Consider the following 16,820-nt stretch of genomic DNA (forward strand, 5'->3'; position numbering starts at 1 on the left):
ACGCTGTCTGACACTGTGACGATACTTTATAGTCAGAAAACATGCTGTTAAGTTCTTCTGCCCCATACACTCTGTGGCAGGGCAGGGATTATCTTTCCCATGCCACCGATAGGAAACTGAGGGCCAGAGAGAAGCCAAGGAAGTTGAGCCTGGACACAAAGCTGGTTCAACAGAACGTGAGCCACACAGTTCTGCCCTGTCACTTACCGCAGCCTCGGCATGGGAATTGCCACTTTCTCGACCAGGGGGTTCAGCCGATAATAATCCAAAAATGTTCTTGCCACATTTCGTCCCAGCTTCATATCTGCAATAGTGTGCGTCAAGGAGCAACTTTGAAAGGAGACCGAGTCAGAAAAAAGAGGGCTGGTAATAAAAATGATAACAGTAATAGAGGCAGCAATACCACCTAGAATCACCATTCTAAGCTTTTTCTATGTACTGCCTTTTTTGATCTTCACACAATTTTCGACACTATTCCTTTCCTCATTTCACAGATGAGGAAATCAAGGTACAAAGAAGTTAAATAATTTGCCCGAGGTCACAGGACTAGAAAGGAGAGGAACCAGGATATGGGTCTAGGTCATCTTACCTCAAAGCTCTCTTCCTGGCTTTTGGAACATACTGTGTCCCTCTGGGGCTCACTGGGCTTCCGCGCTCTGACTAGTGTTCATGGCACAGTGAAATGAGTTTCACCACCGTCTTCAGGAAGTCCCCAGGCTGGGGTAGGACATGGCCCAGGACATGGAAAGTAGCATTTATGGAGCACCTACTATGTTCCTGGCATGGCACTACTACTTTGTTTACTTATACACTTTAAACAGTCCTGTGGGGAAGGCATCTTAATCTCCCTTTTGTTCTGGGAGGTTAAGGTACTTGTCCAGGGCTGCCTAACTTAGGCAATGGTAGAGACAGGACTCCAATTCAGGAATGTCTGACTCCAGAGCAGTGAACGTTCCACCACCCTGGGCTGTTTCCCATCCTGAAGGTACCTTTTCTGTCAAGGGCTGAGTCATCCCAGGCCAGTGCCTGGTGGGAGGAGGAAAAACACCAGACAAGTCGTTTATGACACTGAGATGTGCCGCAGGCTTGCTGTGCTCTGGGGCCGCCACCTGCTTTCTTCCTCTGCATGTGACCGACCTTCTCTGTCCCCTTCTTTAAAGAGTTCACAAGCTGGCATTAGGCATGGCCTCTCCAACCAGCAGACCCTGGTCTGCTCCTTTTAACCTAGTCAGGCTCCAGCTGGCTTGGGGAGACCAAATCACCACTGTGTGTGCTGACAGTAAGACTACAGGGGTGCAGAGGAGAGGAGAGGTCCCTGTGGACTGGACTAAAAAAGTATAGCAGAAATCTTGGAATCAGATGCATCTAATCCAAATCCTGGCTCTGCCACATTCTGCGTATGGCACATTGTATTTTCTAAAAATGTCTGCAACGATATTTCCTAGCTCACGTGTTATTCTATGCTATGACTTTGACCCTCCTTCCACCGAGAAGTGTGGTCTATGTCTCCTCTCTTTGGACCTGGGTGGGCTTGTGACTCACTTGTGACCACAAGAATGGCAGAAGTGGTCAAAGTGACACTGTGGGCCTTCTGAGGCAAGGTCAGTAAAGGAGATGTCACTTGTCCCTGGCCTGCTGGACTACTCCAGCTAGGGTCCTGCCCCTCTATGCAAGCAGTCCTGCTGCGCTGAGGCCACCATGCTGTGAGGCAGCCCAGGCTAGCCCACAGAGGGGTTGCAGGTGGAGGCCCTGCCACTGTGCGGAGACCGGGCCAAAGGGAGACTCCCGCCAGCCCACGGTGCCACCAGCACACTGCTGTTCCCGCTCCAGCAACTGCGCCGCAGGCTCCAAACTAAGACCACTCGATGGCGCCCTCTGCAAATTTTGGACCCACAGAAAGCATGAGGGAAGAGCTTGTGTTTTAAATGCTCCATCTGGGGGAAGTGTGTTACACAGCAGGAGAGCCCTAGAACAGTCTCCTGTAAGCAACTCCGTCCTCCTGAGCCTGGGTCCCTGCACCCATGAAATGTGAGCAAAAGCCACCTCACGGGGCCTCTGCTGCGGTGTGTGACTGACACGTGGGTGCTGACGAAATAAGCGAGACAGTGGGGGACGAGGGAAGTGTGAGCCCATCCTCCCCAGCCTGCCTTGGCAGCCAGACTCAAAGCCACCCTAGAAGAAATCTGTGTTAGCAAAACTCTTGAACCTTGCAAGGAAACGGAGTCAGGCTGCCAGTAAAATGTTCCCCTGTGAAGTGCTGATCGTTTTCAGATGAGCCCTGTTTGAAAGACGGGGTTTTAAAGGTGGACTTGTCTGGGGCACCCTCTTTCCCTTTGCCTCTCCTACCATGTTACAGATCCCTCAAATCCTGAAGGTCTCACGCCAGGCTACTTACTGCAACGACCCTGTTTGAGTCAAGCAAGATATGGGACCTGGGTGGGAGGAGGGGAGAGACGAATCAAACATCTGCAGTTAAAACAAGCTGTCTTTGGACAAGGATTTAGGACCCAGACAAGGAGAGGGCACTAACTCTTCTGGCTGAAGCCTTTCCAATATATTGCCCAATAGAGAGAGAGAATGCGGAGCTCCCGACTTTGCATTGCCAACAAACATCGCCGGATAGCATAGACGCTGACAATGTCATCTTCCGCATATTCTTCTGTGGCTCACTGATCTGTTTCTGGTGGGGGGTCGGAACAGACAGCAGGTGGGGTTAGGACCCCCAAATCACAGAAGCAGGGGGGCTTGGCTAGGATGGTGTGAAACCCAGACTGATTTGGGGACTTCCACTCAGAGCTGTTTGAACTAAGGGGCAGGTGTCAGTAACTCTGGTACTTCTGGGACCCTGTAACAGGTAACAAGGGTTTGGGCATGTACTGTTCACTCCCATTCATTCATTCATGCATTCTAACATTCGTTGGGCTCCTCCCATATGTATGCTGGGAGGAAGAGTGACAGGGATGGGGTTAGAGAAAGAAGAATTAGATGAGCACAGTGGCCAGTCGGGAGGAGGAAACTAGCATGTCCCACTGACTATATCACCGAGCAGGCTGCTGCCTTGTCATCTTCACAACCGTTTATTTTAGCGCTCTCCCCATGCGCTGCACAGTGTAGTTACTATCACCAGTCCCCACCACAACCCTGCAAGGTCAAAGTACCATTCTACACATATTTTACAGAAGAGGACACTGTAAAGAAGGAAAATCTGCATAAGTGACCTGGAATCCTGTGGCCTGAAAGTGAGGTAGGTAGCATGTGAACCTGAGGGTCTTTTAACAAGGTGCATATGGTTTCTCCTCTCTTGAGTGTGATTATACATTCCAACACTAAACTCCGTGGACATGTAGAAGGAGATTGAATCCCAATTGGGGGAATTGTGGAAGGCTTCATGGAAGTGGGTATATAACAGAGATTTGAAGCACAAGGATGAATCGCAAGGGGGAGGAAGAGAGAGATGGGATCAGTGGCAGCACGGAGTGTGGCCGGGGCATGTGACCCCGGGCCATAAAAAAGACAGAAGAAGGATCAAGGGCCCAGGCCACCTCAGTGTAGAGCAAAAGGTGAGGCTGCAAGGCAAGGCTGTGGACAGATCAGGAGAGGCTTTGAATGCCAAATTAAGGAATTTAAACTTCTATTCCATAGGCAATTCAAAATAGTTGATATGGGTGTCTGTGGTCGTATCATTTGTCCACTCAATATATGGTTATTGATCAACTGCTATGTTCAGGCTGTCTGGAAGTCTCATGGTATACTGTGGTAAACAATAATAAATAAATAAAACAAAACAAAACAACCAAGACAATGGTTCTTAAGTCTAGAAGTGGAGACAGATAACAAAGCAATAAAAACCCAAACAAAGATATAATTGCGATTGTACTAGTGTAGGATGAAAATGTGCAGGGTCTGTAAGAGGGAGTGATGGGGTGCTGCTTCAGACAGGGGATGTGGGCAGGCCTCCCTGAGGAGGACGTGTGAAAGAGCGGACAGGGGCAGTGGGAAAAAGTCCTTGGGTCGGGGAGAGGGTCTGAGAGCGGGCTGGCATAGAGGGACAGGCAGGGGAGAGATCATGTGGAGCCTTATTCTGGGTCACCTGAAGGAGTCTAGATTTTCTAAGAGAATGGGAAGCTGCTGAAGAATTTTAAGCAGGAAAATGAGATGGTCTGATTTATAATTTTAAAAGGTCACTGCTGTGCTAAAAATAAGGCAGCAAGAGTAGGAGCAGGGCAGATGGGCCAGGAGAATACTGCAGTGGGTCCGGGGTAAAAACGAGGGAGGTCTGGACCAGGACAGAGGCAGTGGAGATGGGCATATATGTTTTGGGAGAGGAGCTGGCAGGTTGGCCATGGGGCCTGTGGAGAGGCAGGGGTGAACGGCGACCTCCTGTGCACTTAGCCAGAGCAGCCGGGTGGATGGGGTGCGGTGACTGGGAATGCAGAAGTCTGAGGGTGGTGGAGCAGGCTCAGGGAAGAGACTAGGAGTCAGTTTGAGTTCAAGATGCCACTGAGACACTAAGCAGCCATGTCCTACGGCAGAAACAGGGAAAGAAGCAGATCATGGAAATGATTTCTGAACTGCCAGTCCTCTGGGATCATGCAAGCCGCAAACTTGCTGACTGTATGGCATGAATGTCCCACTCTGCCCAGCTCCCCACCTCCTGTTCCTCCTCTCAGCATCCCAAGGTCTCTCGGAGAGGGGCAGTGGCTGCAGGACCCTCTGTTCTCCTGTCTCAGGGCCTGGATCTGGTGCATCGAATGAGCATGTAAGTGGGAATCAAGAGGCCCACCTGGTTTCAATCAGTAACTTGCCATGTGACTGTGGCCATTTCCCTGATCTGGGCTTAACTCCTCTGTGGTAACAAGTACAGTCTCTCAGGTCCTTTCTAGCATTAATGTGGTGTGTTCGATACAATAAACTTATGAAAAATCCCATCCCAATTCTTTCATTCAACAAATGTTTACCAAGAACTTGCTCTATGCCAAGTAGTTTTAGGCACTTGGGATATACAGCAAACAAAACTCACAAGGATCCCTGTCTTCATGGAGCTTTTGTTCCAGTTATGGGAGACAAACTGTCAATCCTACACATTTGTAAATTATTGAGAATGCCAGAAAGTGAAAGTGATAAGTGCTATAAAGATAAAAGACAGTGTAAGGGGACTACAGGGGGCAGGGGGCACATTGTCGCACTAGGTACAGTGGTCAGAGGAGCCTCACTGAAAAGGTGGGGTTTGAGCGGGCTTGGAGGAGGTGAAGGAGCTGGCCAGCACCCAGGATCAGGATCCCCCTCATCAGAAACACAAGCCCTGACCAGCAATTTCATTTTTGGCCTCTTGCTTGGCCCAGCCCAATCCCACTACTAGGGACAGTAGTCAGCCTTGGGGATGAGTTCCCCCTGAAGGGAGTCAGAAACACCTCCTTCGTGACACATGGCAGCTTCCTGAGGAAGGTCCTCCCTACGTCCTTGAGCAGCCCCAGAGGGAACGCATCTCACACACGCCTTCCTGCCTGGCCTGTGGCTTCCCTTCCCCATCCTGTTCCTTCCCCTTCATCTCTGCTACCATCTCCACACTTCTCACTCTCTGCAGCTCTTCCAGAACCATCAGTGAGCCCACCTGGCCTGGCCGGCCCTGAAGGGAGCCAAGGTCCAGCCCCACTCATCAGATACCATATTTCACTCCCTCTTTCCCCATAGCTGTGTGCTGCGGGCAGGTCTGATTACCGTCCCCATTTTGCAGATGAGAACTTGGAAGTGACTTGTCCAGTGAGGCCCATCAAGAACTGGCACAATGAGGACTGAAGCCCATTCATTCATTCATTCATATATTTAGCAAGTGTCTTTTACATGCCAGATGCTGTTCTGGGGCACAGGGAAGAGAAAAAGTCCTAGTTCTCATGAAATCTTTCCTTGCTATCATCCTGCCTCCAAATAAGAAAATTTAACTCCTACTGGCTCCCTGTTTTGAAAGCCCCGCCTAGATAGCCCTGCTCATACTCCTGCCCCTGCCAGCAACAGATGATCATCGTTAAAGGGGAAAGATTAATTCTGCAGAGCGGTAGGCCAAGGAAATGTGATTTCTCCTCGGCAAGGCTGACAGCACTGCTGGAATGTTAAGAGGCACCTGTCTAGGGGCCTGTAGGTAAAGCCAGAAGAACAATGCGACAGTGAAATATCTTTTGCCTCTGCCTCCTTCCCCCATCCTCCCATGGTGGCGGACAGGTACGTGATAAACAGATGAATCCTTCTCCGAAGTGTAGCGTGGGGGCCGCAGAGGTCATTGCAGAGTCCTTTCCAATAGCAGGCGAGTCCTGATGCACCCCTAGGTGAGGACGCCTGCAAATGTGGGAGGGAGACAGAGACAGAGAGAGACAGAGAGAGGGAGGACATGGAGACACAGCAAGAGGGAGGAAGAGACAGAGAGAGAGGCAGAGGCAGAGACCAAAAGAGAAAGAGATGCGAACAGCCAGGAAGATATGAAGAGAAACCCATCAGGATGGAGCAGAAAGGAAGATCATCGGAGGGGTTGAGAACAGCTTGAACTTGAAAAGTGGAGAGAAATGGAGGGAGGGGCAGAGAGAAGAATAGGAAGCAACTGGCAAAGGGAGAGAATCAGAGAGAGAGAGAAAGAGAGAAAGAGAAATATAGACAACGGGGAGGGAGAAAGAGAAAGGCAGAGTGGAACAGAAAGAGTCAAAAGCAAGCAGGGCAGGGCGCCTGGGTGGCTCAGTCGGTTGAGTGTCTGACTTCGGCTCAGGTCATGATCTCGCGCTCAGTGAGTTCGAGCCCCATGTCGGGCTCTGTGCTGACAGCTCAGAGCCTGGAGCCTGCTTCGGATTCTCTGTCTCCCTGTCTCTGCCCCTTCCCCACTCATGCTCTGTCTCTCTCTGTCTCTCAAAGATGAATACATGTTAAAAAAAAAATTAAAAAAAAAAACAAGCAGGGCTACACAGGCTTTGGAGGAGAGACAGCACATGACAACAGGGAGACTGAAATAGAGGCAGAGACAGAGGAGGGGAGAGACAGGTGACAGGAGGGGGGGCCTCCTCTCTGACACATGGGAAGCAACTCAGGAGGGTAGGAATTTCGTGACAGGAGAGGGGAGATGAACACATACACAAATGGTGGGGAGGATGCCCAAATCCTCCAAGAGGGAACCCAAGGTGGGGATAAAGGAGGCTCCGGACTGGATTCCTACAGCCACTATAATTCACCACCAACTCGGTGCCTTAAAACAACGGACATGTATTCTCTCACAGTTCTGGAGGCCAGAAGTCTGAAATCAGTTTCAATGGGGGTGAAAGTAAGGTGCTAATGGGGCCACACTCCCTCCAAAGGCTGCAGGGGAGAAGCTGTTTCTGGCCTCTCCCAGCTTCTGGTGGCCGCTCTGCACCTTGACTTATGACCTCATCACTCCAGTGTCTGCCTCGTGGCCACACTGCCTTCTCCTGTTGTGTGTCCAGTCTCCCTCTGCGTCCCCCTTATAAGGACACGTGTGACTGCATATTGGGCCCACCCCAAGAATCCAGGATAAACTTCTCCCTCAAGATCCTTAACAATAACATCTGCAGAGGCCTCGTTTCCATGTAAGCAGACATGGATAGGTTCCAGGGGTTAGGATCTGGATCTGTTTGGGGGGTCCTCATCCAGCCTCCTACATGCTCTCAGAGTTCATCTGGGTGGCTAAGAGCAGAGGAAGAACACACTGCCCGGGTGTTGGGAGTGCAGTTCTGGCTCTGTGCTGTAAATCTCTCTGGGCGCTCACCCCCCATCCCTCCCCACTGCCCCTCAGTGCCTCCTGCACAAGCAGCAAGTGCATTTCATTCACCAGATTGGGACCTAGACACGCCCAACTCCAGAGTCCTTTTTATGTACAGTATTTGCTCCAGAGTCCTTTTAGTTTACATTATTTGCAGGAAATACCTGTATTGGACTATACGCTGCCTATTTTGCCTCCTAAACATATTGCAGACCTGCCCTTCCTCCTCTCCACTACTATTCCTTTACTTGAGATCCTTTTCTCTCATCTGAACTATGGCTCCAGCCTCCTAATTGGTCTTCCTGACTCTAGTCTTCTTGACTCCATTTTCACTGAGAGAGATGTTCTCATAATTGCTGACCTTGTGACTTTCTGACTCATGACTCTATGCCAATTCCCTGCCACCTATAGGGTAACAACTAAACTTTTAAATCTGGCATTGACATCCTTCCATAAGCTAGTCTAAGCCTTGTCCCCTGACACTAGATTCCACTGTGCATCTATTTGGAATGTGGGGTTAAAGTCCAAAAAGCATGGGTTTTAATATTGACTCCTACACATTTAGCTGTATGATTTTGGGCAAGATATTGAACTTCTCTGAGCCTTAGTTTTCACATCTCTAAAAATGGATAATACTACCTACCTCGCAGGACTCTCATATTGATTAGAAATTATATATCGAAAGCACTTAGCACAATACTGGCAGGTAGTAGGTCTCTTTATTATCATTATTATTTATGAACCTGTCATCTTCAACAAAGCCTAAGCTCTTCAAGGACAAGGGTGTGTCACATTCAAACTTGTTTCCAGAGCCATTTAACACAGGTTAGGACTATAACAGAGACAAGGAAGAAACAAACAAACCAAAAAAACCAAGATAAGGTAAGAGGGAGACAAACAGGAAATAAGAGATGGGGAGACAGAGAGATGAAATTATTTTTTTTTAATTTTCTGGATGTTCAGGGATAAGGTCTTACAGGTCCCTTCCATACTGTGTGCCTCGGTTTCCTTTCTGTAAAATTGGCTAGAGGGTGATCTCTGGTTCTAATCTAGTTCTCACTCTCTCTGCCCCTCCCTAGGAGGAGAGGATACCCTTTCAGGCCACCCAGATCAGTGCAGACTTCTCAGGCACGGGAGCAGTACCCATCACTCTGGTCGGGTATTTGGAAAAGAAATCAGGCTGGAGGCTGGCTAGGCTAGAACAGATGGAGATCTGACCTTAGGAATAACGTGCCTGAGTCTGGACAGGATGTCCCTGGGGGATTTTTGAACTTCAGACCACGTTAGGCAGGTTGTCATTCATTCATTATTTGTTACTCGTTTATTCATTCAACGGACACTTTTCAAGCACCCCTGTGTGTTGAGCCATGCAATAGGAATAGAGACTACACTGGGCAGATAGAGTAAACAAAACAGGAATGGTTCTGCCTTCACGATGCTCACAGTCCAGGCACTATTGACATCTTGGGCTGGATGATTCTGTTGCAAGGAGGATCCTTGGCTTTTCCCACTAGATACCAGCAGAACCTTTCACCCTGTTGTGACAACCCAGAATGCCTTCAGACATTGCCAAACATTCCCTGGGGTGTGGGTGTGGGTGTGTGTGGAATTCACCCCTGAGTTAGAGACACTGGTCTAAGGGGTGCACGATATCTGGTGGAGTGCAGCAGGTGAAATGGGGGTGGGGCACAAGCAGGAGTTTTAGAAGCGGGCGAGAGCTTGACTGGGAGAGGCCCTGGTTCCCCAACCTGGGAAAATGTCATCCCCGAGTGCTCCTTGGAGACAGGCGAAGGGGAAAGGAACGTGACTTCACAGGCTGTATTGACCTACTAGGATGGTTGCTTCAGCACCTCTACCCACCACTTGGGCAGGAAGAGTGGCCTCCCTCTGTGTCCCGCACCCCTCAGCCTCTGAGATGCCTCTCACTTCCCTACTTGCCCTGGACTGCTGGTATTTACAGCCCATCTATCTCAGAGCCATTCCTCACTCGAGAGGAAAGTTCGTTTCTCCCCGCCATCTCCCACACTCCAGCTTGTTTCGTGACTCCCCCGCTCTCCCTCCATTCCATGCCGGGAACTAGCAGTTTCCCAGCAGTGCCTCCCTTTGCCCACTGATGACTGACCACAGCTCTGGAAATTCGCTCACGAAGTCTGCTGTGCCTGCCCAGCTGAGCCCCACTCAGCAAATGGGGGGGCTTGGACGCGGTTCAGTGCTAGAGGAGGCTCTGCTTCTCTGAGATGCTCCTAGATATTTTCAGAAGCTTCCACTGACACACAATATAAAAACAAGACTAAAGACCAAAGTCAATATTTGTGCAGCAGCATCTTGGAGCAAGCGGGAGGCAGGGTCAAGAAGCATAATAAGTGGGAAAAGCTCCAATGAGTCCTGGCTCTGGGCCTGTCTGGGAGGTTAGGGGGAGGGGCTGCGTGGCCTTGTGTGGGACAAGTGTCAGTTTTCCAAATCTGGAAAGTCGGGGGAGGGGCAGGCTTGCTGATGTTTTGAAACTTTCAGCTCTGTGATGTTTTGGGAGCCTCTAGATTCCAAGTTCCTACCTGGGGAATTAGGGGCTTCCTGGCCCCTCCTGTATTACGGGCAAAAATTTACGTGTATGTGTGAATTTTCCTAGGGAGGATATTCATAATTTTGCATAATTTTCAAAGAAATCTGCATCCTTCCAAATGTTAAGAATCTCTGCTCTAAATTTGGACAGTGATCCTTGAGTTTATCATCACCTTTAGATAATAATATTCCTTCTCATCTTCTGACTCATTCACTTTTTATACCGTGACTCTTCTGGGATTAGTGAGAATCTGGTGGTGCTGGGGAGTGCAATCAAGTTAGGCTTGGAGCACAGTTAATAGTAGGTAGACTCTGTCCTCAGTACACCTGCATTACCTTAGAGGAGCTCAGAGATTCTGGTGGTGCCAGTCCACTGGAGGGGCCAAAGGAACAGCTCAGCTAAGCAATGGGGGAGCAAAGTAATAATCACAACTAGCCTAGAATTTAAGAGGCCCACTAAATGGTTTGCTGAAGGGACAGACTATAGGGTTCTTGATCTTTAAAAGAAGGTCCTTCCCGGTTCCTTGTTTCTTCATTCCTGACTCAGCCTGAATCTGAAGCACTTACATGCGTTAAGGGAATGAACAATATCCTGTGAGTCAAGAGACCCATAAAAGAATGTCAGCTTTAACCAAATTGCTGTATGACCTGGGCTGGGTCACTCACCCCCTCCTGGGCCTCACTTTCCACATTTGTATAATTAGGAGGAATTCAGCTTTTTGCATGATTTCACCTGGGGATGGCTATAGTACAGTGAAACTCCATTACAATACCTTACTCTTGGCTACCTCCTTACATTTAATCCTCATTTGGGGATATTTTTGTTCCATCTTAAGCAAAATAGAAATGATCCCATCCTTTAAATTCCAATCTTTAGGGCCCTACTGGCTCCAATGTTTTATGATTTTCTTTCCTGCCCTCGTGTTATTTTCTTTTTAACTGTTATCTCAAACCTGAAACTCAGGGGATGGAGCTCATGTTTATGATCATTTACTATCTTCTGAGCACCGTGCTATTTACTATGTGCAAACGAGGTAGATTTTATTATTCCCATGTTACAGGTTAGAAAACTGAGGTACAGAGATATCACTTGTCTAACATCACTCAGTTAGCAATTGGAGGTAAAGACTCAACTCAGGTCTGTCCAACTGCAAGGCCTAAGGTTTTTGAGAATTATTATCATGCTATACTTATATAATTAACCGTCTTAAGATGGATTTATTCACTCATTCAATATTTATTATCTGTTGTGTAAGGCTCTGGGCCGAATGCTATGGATTTGGAAATGATAAGTCAGTCTCGGTCCTGAGCAGCCCTTAGGGAAGACATGTAAATAAAAACTGCAGTGCAGGGCAATGGTCTCGATGGCAGAGGGAAGTAAGGGAATCGGGAAACAGAAAGTAAGACTTAATGTTGGAAGGACCCTAGAAGACTTCTCAGAGAAGGTAACGCTTGTGCTGAACTGAGTGGGGGGCTTTTAACTGAGATGAATCTGCATTAAGTAATTCAGTCAACAAGTAATTGAGAATTTACTATGCACCAGGTACTTTTCTAGATGCTGAGATACAACAGTGCACATGTGCTCATGGAGCTCACGTCCCAGTAGGGGAGATAGTCAATAAAAAAAACAAATGTAGAATGAGGTTGAAATCTGGGGGACTTGACAAAAGAGTAGGGGCTGCCCAGGCAAAGAGGGGATGACGGCATGGGAAGGGATCCCTGAAGACAGGCAGAGGCATGTGCATGCTTCCTGAGGCACAGTGATCCCCTCAAAAACTGTAAGACATTTGGTTTGGCTGGAATATCTTCTACAAGATGAAGAAGGAAGCAAGATAAATACACAAAGACAGGTCATGAGTGGCTTGTGTGATGTAATGAACGTGAACTTTATGCTGTAGGTAATAAGGAACCATGACAAAGTTTTAAGGGAGGGAGAGAGAATGTTAGATTTGGCTTCATAATGATCATTCCTGTGGCCCTGGTAGAAGATGGTTTGGAAGGGACAAAGACTGGAGACAAGGATAGGTCTGGTCTGGGGAGGATGAGGGGGACCTAAGCTGGGACTCTAACAGAGGGGCAAGAAGGAAGGGACAGAATTAGAAATACTTGTCACATAAAATGAATGTGAGCTGGGCATTTATGTGGGGTAATCTGGGAATGTGGGGTTCTGGCAGAGGTGGCTGGACTAGAAAAAGCATCAAGGATAGCACACCAGGTTCCTATCTTGGGGAATCAGATGCTGGTGTCACCAGTGATCCTGGATATGAAGTCTGAATGTGGCTCCTAGAATCCAGGGAGCTCTGTGTTCCTTAGAGTCCCTTCCATGGCACTCTTCTCAATAGGACAGTTGCGTAATTTTATTTTGCTGCACATTTGCGTCAAGTGACTCATGATTCCTACTTTCAAGCTCCACTGTGATGCCTAGTTACTGGCATTTCCTTACATCTCATGCTCTTTGGGGGACATCTTGGTTTCTTGTCAGGCAAACCCAAAGTGAGCCCACAGACAGGATGGGTAAGAAGCTGGGCTTGAACTCCCCACGAGACTAACACATTTACCCAAATTTTAAAGGATAGAATCTATTTTCTCTGGAACTTTTCTTTTCTATTCTCAGTCTCCCACACCTCTGATGGGCCAGCTGGCCTGTCTGCTTGTCTGCCTGACTGTATCCCTCCCTCTGATAAACACTAATCAGGATCTGCTCTGTGTCAGGATATAAAACATGCTTGTTCCACGTCTCATTCAATCCTGCTCTATTTTACTAACAATAAGACAACAAGTCATATTGTAACCCATGCTGTCATTGAGACCCTTGAGAACAGGACTTCCTCAACCAGGTAGATGCCACTTCACACCCTCCCTTCACAGCCCGTGCCTGAGAGGAAGTCATAGACCGTCTGCCTCGCTGCCTCTAGGTAATGTCTGCTCATGCGTCAGCCCTCAGCCCAAATTCCACTTCTTCAAGAAAGGCTTCCCTGACCTCCTGGACAAATCAGTGGCTGCTGTCATATACTTCCCAGGGCCCCTGGCACCCCTTCATATAGGCCTCTCGTGTCTGTAACTTTACGCACCAGTGTGTTTTTTGATAAAACCTTCTACTAGACTACCAAGTTCCATGATTGCAAAAACTTTGTCTGTCTTGTTCACCATAATCCCCCTCTGCCTGGCAGTGTATGACACACGTGGTGTTCAATCAACATTTTGCTGCTAATTGTGGGAATTTGGGGAGAAATCTAGGTGTTTGAGGACTTCATTAGGAGGAGAAACAGTGGTTACTTCCTAGTGGCTAATGGTGAATGCGATTTTAAGAATAGAGATGCTAAGGGGTGCCTGGGTGGCTCAGTTAGGCGTCTGACTTCAGTTCTGGTCATGATCTCACGGCTTGTGGTTTTGAGCCCTGGGTTGGGCTCTGTGCTGACAGCTCAGAGCCTGGAACTTGCTTCTGATTCTGTGTCTCCCTCTCTCTCTGCCCCTCCCCTGCTCATGCTCTGTCTCTCTCTCTCTCACAAATAAATAAACTGTCAAAAAAAAAAAAAAAAGAATAGAGATGCTAAACTGTGGGAGTTTGGCACAAGGAAGATTGAAAGCAAGCATCACAAACTCCAGAAGGTAAAGTGGCTTTGTTCTTCTGTCACTCCTAGGAAAGCAGGGTCCCTGGAAGAAGGACTATCTGATGAAGAGAAGAAGGAGACTATCACTGTACAATACATATTTCCAAGGAGCCCATGTAAGGTCAAAGATTCAGAGATGAAAAGGTTTTGTGGATGAAACGATTCCCCTCTAGTCCCAGGCAGGTGGATCCTGGGGTCAAGGGGTCATGTTTCTTCCACAACTAGCTACTTATAGCTAGAAGGTGAAAACAAATGAATACTTCTGGGCCTCCAGGGACACACCCTCCTCTTGAGCCAAAGATTCTCAGAACAATATCCCACCTAGGCAGAGCTGGGAGCCCTGGCCCTGGAGAGGACAAAAAGGAGGAAGGCCTGGGAGCCAGCAGGAAGAGCTGGGTGTCAGAACTGAGCTAACTCCCACCAGGCTGGGACTGACCGATTACATCCAGAATCTGCACAGCTCTTGGCCTCTCTCTTTCCCACTAGACCATGAGCTCCCAGAGGGCAGAGCCTGTATCTTCCCCATCCTCAGTTCCCCACAGCCTAAGATGACTCCACTAAAGAATGTTTGTAGGAAGAATAAGTAAATGAATGAACACATAAAGCCTGGGCAAGCGTGCACCCCCTAATCCTACATTTTCTTATCTGTGAAGTGGTAATGACTCCTAACTAGAGTATTGTGAAGACTGAATGACATAATGAATGTGAAAGCACGCGGTCAATAGGGACTCTCACATAAAGTAGATGTTCAAACATACTTTATCCTCTCTTTTGCCTTTAACCACACCTCCTGACTTCAAGTACTCCCGGAACTTCACTGGCCTTCATATATTATAGGCTGAACTTGACAGTGCACCAAATGGCTAGAGAATCATAAAATACCTGAGCAGGGGTACCAACAGCAGCCATCAGTCTTGTTTTGTTTTCCTGCTCTTAATCAATTCCCCTTTCACAACACCCCGTTTTTCCATATTGAGCCTCCAATCTCAGTCTCTGTGTCTTAGGAGGAGCTGACCTCACCCAGACTGTCCAGGAGGATATCGAGTCAATCTGATTGGGGCCAATCTGAGTACTGAATGACTCTTGCCACAGTGATCAGTTGGGTGTACATATGTCCAAGGTGACTCAACTCTGGGACTTGTGAAAGAGGGAATCAGGGAATCCCCCTTAACCCTGAGAGGATGGGATGTCCACCAGGAGCTGCTGGCAGTCATTTTGCTTCCACAGGGGAGACAGCCTGTCAGAGAATGGTATCAATGCTCAGGAAGCAGCTGCAAACCCTGTCCTGACGACACTGTCTCTAGATCCAGGCATGCTTAAAACCAATATTCCTTTGGACTTTAAAGTTTTGCATGCAAATTAATTCTCCTTTTTACTTAAGTAGGTTTGAATTGGGTTTTCTGTCACTTGCAACAAAGAAATTTGACTAATACAAGACCTTGACGTTTACCTCATCAAACCTCCTCATTTTTCATGTGGGGAAGAGATTTGCAAAATCACATGGCCAGTTTTTATACACAGCCAATTTTCCAAATAAATCTATTGCCTCACTTCCTTTTATCTTTACTGCTGACCAGAACAGGAGCTGCTTGTCCTTCTGCCTGGGTAGGGTCATAGAATATTGATTTTGGTCACAGAACGCCTAATCTTTCTCTAACAGAGAGAATTTCCTAATTCAAGTCCTCAGCAACCAGTTTTGTTTTGCATTACAATGTTTTTATCCCCCAAGCGGAACTGCTGATGACCGTCCTTTCCCTTCCACACAGTGTAATCAGCAGCAATTAATTCTAATCACAAAGAGACAGCACGAATGAACAGAGCATTAATTGGACAGAAGTAATCAGAATCTCCTTAGCCTGCAGTTGGTACCTGTACGGAAGCATATGTGATCAGGCTCGTGCATTCGTGTGTACACACACACACACACACACACACACTCCTCCCCCCTCCACTCCAATCAACCAGGGCACAGGAGAGGGTATAGACCGAGCATACTGTCTGGTCACCATGGTGTAGTATTAAAAAATCAAGGACTTTGGAGTCACAAAGATTCTACCACCAACCAGTTGCTTAAAATTGGCCTCCTCATTTGTAAAACAAGGATACACAGACCTACTTCAAAGTGGTTTGGAAGATTAAATAAGTATATTGTATATAAAGCACTACTTACTGGTTTTTAGCAGGAGCTCAGTAAGTGCTAGTTTTCTTTCCTTCCACATCAAACACCTTTTATAGCTGGTAGAGAATAAAGGCCTAACGTGACCTGAAATTTTAGATAGTTGACTATTCTGGACTGGGTCAAACAAACTTGATAGTCCCTTCTGATCTCCCTTTAATCCTATACCACCACCCTCCCCCATGTATCTACCCCAACACACACACACACACACACACACACACACACACACACACACACTCAGTCTGGTCATTCTTCAAGGCTTAGCCTAGACTGCACCACATACATCCTTCATGAAATTTTTGAAATTTGTTCCTGAGAGCACTATTTTCTTTGAACTCCATTCCTTTTTCATGATATAAAGTGTATATGGTGATATAAAGTGATATATGGTGTCTTTGCTTCCCTATCTCCTCAAGTTCCTTCACTCCATCATTGAACCAACTTCTTGAGCCAGTAGATGCATGGGCATATGACTTGGTCTGTGTCCTAAGACATTCAGGTTCAAACTAGTCCTTGAGCACAGCAACTGTGTCTGACTCATTTTGCTATCCCTCAGGCCTTGAGCCATGGTTATCCTTAAATATGTGATAATGGCAATGGGTTGCCCAGGAGAAAACATCTGGGCTGGGACATCAATAGGTCTTGTGAGGATACCCAAGGCCAACGAGCTTTCTAAGATTGGGCACGGATTCTGCTGAGCTTTCTGAGGGAAAGGATT

The 16,820-nt window shown here is 47.7% G+C and overlaps 1 protein-coding gene across 3 annotated transcripts in view; it reads right to left on the reverse strand.

Annotated features, from left to right (window-relative positions):
- The window catches only part of LOC106973620 (BEN domain-containing protein 5), a 1,423,832-nt gene that overhangs the window by 16,474 nt on the left and 1,390,538 nt on the right, over window positions 1-16,820 (reverse strand). For all 3 annotated transcript variants that reach the window (XM_027059241.2, XM_027059240.2, XM_027059242.2), the window contains exon 12: window positions 208-304. In XM_027059241.2, the coding sequence (XP_026915042.1) occupies window positions 208-304 (97 nt within the window). The remainder of the gene's footprint in view (window positions 1-207; window positions 305-16,820) is intronic.

Source organism: Acinonyx jubatus, chromosome C1, assembly GCF_027475565.1.
Source record: "Acinonyx jubatus isolate Ajub_Pintada_27869175 chromosome C1, VMU_Ajub_asm_v1.0, whole genome shotgun sequence".
NCBI lineage: Eukaryota > Metazoa > Chordata > Mammalia > Carnivora > Felidae > Acinonyx > Acinonyx jubatus.